The 4,145-nt window shown below is 34.2% G+C and overlaps 1 protein-coding gene across 1 annotated transcript; it reads right to left on the reverse strand.

Annotated features, from left to right (window-relative positions):
- On the reverse strand, nucleotides 1,686-3,917 carry LOC107626385 (F-box/kelch-repeat protein At1g57790). Its single transcript, XM_016329258.2, has 2 exons — nucleotides 3,735-3,917; nucleotides 1,686-2,980 (listed from the first exon to the last, which is right to left on the reverse strand). Exons 1-2 carry the CDS (start codon nucleotides 3,764-3,766, stop codon nucleotides 1,882-1,884), a joined length of 1,131 nt encoding a protein of 376 aa, XP_016184744.1. The 5' UTR covers nucleotides 3,767-3,917; the 3' UTR covers nucleotides 1,686-1,881.

Below are 4,145 nucleotides of genomic sequence, written 5' to 3' on the forward strand. Positions count from 1 at the left end.
TATTGAAAGTGAAAAATATCTTGAATGCTTTGAGAATTGCTAGTTGCTCTCTTAATACATAGGAAATGTTGAAAAAAAAATTAGGAAAGAAATTGTGGAGGCTTCTATTTTTTTTTTTCCAATCAACACGTGCCATATAACCATATGAGAACAAAGAAATAATGGCTTATTCTCAAGTACTTGAACATTTCTTTTGATTGAAATAAAAATCTGAACTTGTGAACCAAGTTCAATCTTATGCAGCTGTGCAAGAATATGCAAACATTTGTATGGAGAATATGCTCTCTCTTTTTTGTGTGTTTGTGAAGCAAAGGAAGCTTCTCTTCTTTTCAATAAGCATTCCATTCCCACTTTCTTTGTTTGTTTCTAGCAAAGCCAATTCGTTTGTGAATTAGGTACATTTAATCATATGCCTTTTCTTTTAGGAAAAGAAACCACATGCATGCATGAACGAGTTTCTATTGAACTATGTGAGATTGGAAATGAAAATGCATGATCACAAGTTGCATTGGCTTCTTGTACACTTGTGAGTCGTTTAATCTTCAATCACAATGTGATGTGATTTGTGTGAAAATGAAACCAACGGTAGTTGCCTCATTTGAACTTCATGTTAACTACATCCATGAAGAACAATATTTTTAGTACTTATTTTTAATTCAACATTGAACTATTTTATTTGGACATATGAAGAGAAGATCGATGAAACATCTAAGATAATAAATCAGATGAAAGATAAATAGGTGAAGAAAGATAGAAGAAAACCCGAAAAGGCTATAAAGAAGGTAATCAAGAAATTTATGTGCAAACAATCTTACTATAAATATTATTGATGTATGATAGAGCTTGATAACGCCGTTTAATCTATGTAATCAATTCTACTTAGTGAGATAAGACTTTATTATTATTGAACAAACTCATACTCTTCTCTTTTATTAAGTGCGAGAAATTAATATAATGCGATTTTCGTGTCACATCTGACTATTGAAGACAATAAATTGGCTCAATATCCAAACAAAAGTGAGTACAAGTATCATTCTTTTCATTTATCATCATCAAACTTCAAACAAGGTCATCTTCTTGTGTCTTTTGGAGATTATTGATACGCCAAATTCTAAGGTCCTTATCAATGTTGAGCTGTTACACTTCTTTAATGAAAAAAATCTATCCCAACCAATTGATGGTCCAATTTTGTTGACACTAATTAGTAGTAATATACATTCTCAATTCACCAAATAGAGAATACAAGCTTTCATTCTCTGAGATAGTAGAGGGAGCTATAGATTGAATTATGATAGCAACCAAACCAAACCAAACCAAACATAAATTGAAAGATGAAAATCTTCATAGATCATGTCCAACATATAAATAATTGAACAAATAAGTAGATAATCTGATAAAACAAATATTGTGCATAAGCACTAAATGATAACAACTATCATTTGCCATTGAACCAAGGTAGAACAACCAAAATATAACAAGGCTAGAAAGTTCCAAAACTGAAGGATGGACAATCTTCATTTAGAATCATATATATGCACACACATGTTTAAAAAAAAAAACTAAAGTTGCTAATTTCACTGGTTGGACCATTGCATTGATAGTAGATTAAAAAAAAACTTTTTTTTTCTAGAAAGAGAAAATCCTATAAACAAACATTAGTATATAGTTAACCAAGTGCATCTTAGACTACTTAACAAGCATTGATAATCAAGTAAACAACATTGACAAAAAGTTCCTAGTATACATAATTACTTAATAAAGCATAAACATAAGCTGGTTTATTGTGCACATCCAAATGTTATACAAGTTAGAAACTGCATCATAACAAATAGCATTGTACATGACTATAATGGAAATGCTTACTTTTCTCACTAAAATTCTTCATGTGAAGCCAGAGAAGTCCTTTGGCGGTTCAATCCAAATGTTCTCGAATGGGTCTTGTTCGCCCCAATCGTGGCACTGCTTCCGAGGATAGTATCTATAGTCATCGACGGAGAATGATATGCAACGCTTTCCATAAAATCGAACTTTAGAGAAGTACACGCTGTTTCTCATCATTCCTGGAAGGTCAATCCTTGAATGAGATGATAAGAAACTAGCAAAAAGGGTTACTCCATCCAGTGTTCTCATCTCTTCCCATTCCATTATTGACTGATCTAACTTAAAAAGAATGGGATTTTCACTAGAACATGTATAAATTACTATGATATCTCCATTATGCTCTGTCATAAATTTTCCTTTCCACCAATTTTTGGCAAAAAAATTCTCCGGGCACTTTGGAGGAGGGACCGAAAGAACACTCCAACTGCGTTCAGATGGGTCAAAAACCCCTAGCCAACCTGTAAGACTTAGGCAATAAAAGAGTCCATTACAAAACACAAGCTTATTCCATATGCTACTAACAAAGGGCAAGCGATTCTGGTAATTAACCGTTTTCCATTCTGTTGCCCCAGGATAACATGTGCTAATAGCCACGATTGTGGGGCTAACATGCTTAACGGTAAATAAAACACAGCCGGGCGATGTTGGAGCACAAGAGAAGGCAACTATCTGGTATGTCATCTCAAATCTTGGCAATTTGATCACTTCTCGAGTAAATGGATTAAAGAAGAACACTTGGTGAGTTCTGGGGCGGTATAGCAGTAACCAACCATCTTTTGTGTAACAAACTCTAGATCCACTCAATTCGGTCAACTCAACTGAATAAGTCTTCCGCTGCACCGGGTCATAGAATTCATACAAATCACCAAATTTCGGAAAATACATCAGCCATGGTGATTGGTTTACGATGCGTACAGCAATAGCAACAGGATGCCATCTCTTGCAAACAACAGATGCACGAACATTATCGTCTAGAGCTAAACGAGATAAGATTAACTCTAAGAGTTCCGCAGGGAGATCAGACCAAGTTTGTAGTTCTAAATTTTCATTTTTCACCTCAATTGCCAACCTTTTATTGTCATTAATTGTATCAACTAACCTGAACAACAAGAAACAAGTGTCAGGTGAAACAAAGCTTCAAAAGTACTCAGCGAAGGAAGCAAGAGATTTATAACATCTCAAATACATGATATACCAATGATAAACAACAATAGGACTAGAGTAAGCATAGGATAAAGGGGAGAACAGAACTCTTAATTTGTCATTTAGAAAAGCTATAATTAACAGCAATCACAGCAGTGGCTTATGTTCTGCTTTTGTTTAAGATTCCTTTGATGCAAACCTAAGGCGTTGATTTTCCTAAGTTTGTTAAAGATGACTGTAATTCTACAATAAACATATGGGTTGAAGTGATACCAAATTCTAAGACACACAGTAAAAACAAGTCCTCAAATTTAATGTTATATACTATGAACTATGAAACATCAAATTCTTTCTCTCAATCAAAGGCCTAGTAGTCTGATCTCTAAAGAATCACATTACAGTAACACTCAATTAACCCCATCTTTCATCCAATTTACCAAAACTAAACCACTAAAAACCTGATCTGATCCGTAAACCCTAGTGCAGTGCTATTCTCCTTTCTTATGAAATTCAAACTACAAATTACAAAATTATAAAACCAAAATTTCTTACAAATTACCAAACACACTGATCCATCATGAGATAACCCCATATCCACAAAACTACTCTAATTAAAGTAAATTAAACTAAATCAAAATTAAAGAAAGATAAATAATTTAGGGATGCTAATTCGGAAATTGAAAATTGAATAAGAAAGAGGAGAAGCTCACGATTTCAGCTTTCTCCTTCTTTTCCCTGACATTACGAGAATCCAATTGAAGATTGAGCAACAAAAAGGAGCTGGATTCTAGAGAGAGAAAGAGAGAGCTTAGGGGAAAAAACTGAAGAGAGAGAAAGTTGGCAACTTGAGAGAGAAAAATGATAAGAGAGGAGAAAAAAAAATGGAGCAAACAACACACAAAGTGAGTGATGGCCTGTGTGGCACGTGCGAGGCGGCTACTCTCACGTGCGAAACACGTGATAGTCACGTGACCATGCTTTACCTTATTGGCTAATTGCCTTTAGTCCTTTACTAGTGCTACCCTTTCATTTCAGTGTATGGGAGAACATCAACTTTGGGTGAGGGTGAAAAAGCAAAAAGGGCAAAAATGGAAATTAAAAATATCTTATTCTTATTGAAT

The sequence above is a fragment of the Arachis ipaensis genome, chromosome B02 (assembly GCF_000816755.2).
Source record: "Arachis ipaensis cultivar K30076 chromosome B02, Araip1.1, whole genome shotgun sequence".
Lineage (NCBI taxonomy): Eukaryota > Viridiplantae > Streptophyta > Magnoliopsida > Fabales > Fabaceae > Arachis > Arachis ipaensis.

What these genes read in the sequence shown, in the direction of transcription:
- LOC107626385 (XM_016329258.2), bottom strand. Translation starts at nt 3,766, where the DNA reads ATGTCAGGGAAAAGAAGGAGAAAGCTGAAATC. An exon ending in AGAAGGAGAAAGCTGAAATC is followed by an intron (nt 2,981 to 3,734) that starts GTGAGCTTCTCC and finishes CTTGTTGTTCAG; the next exon opens with GTTAGTTGATACAATTAATG.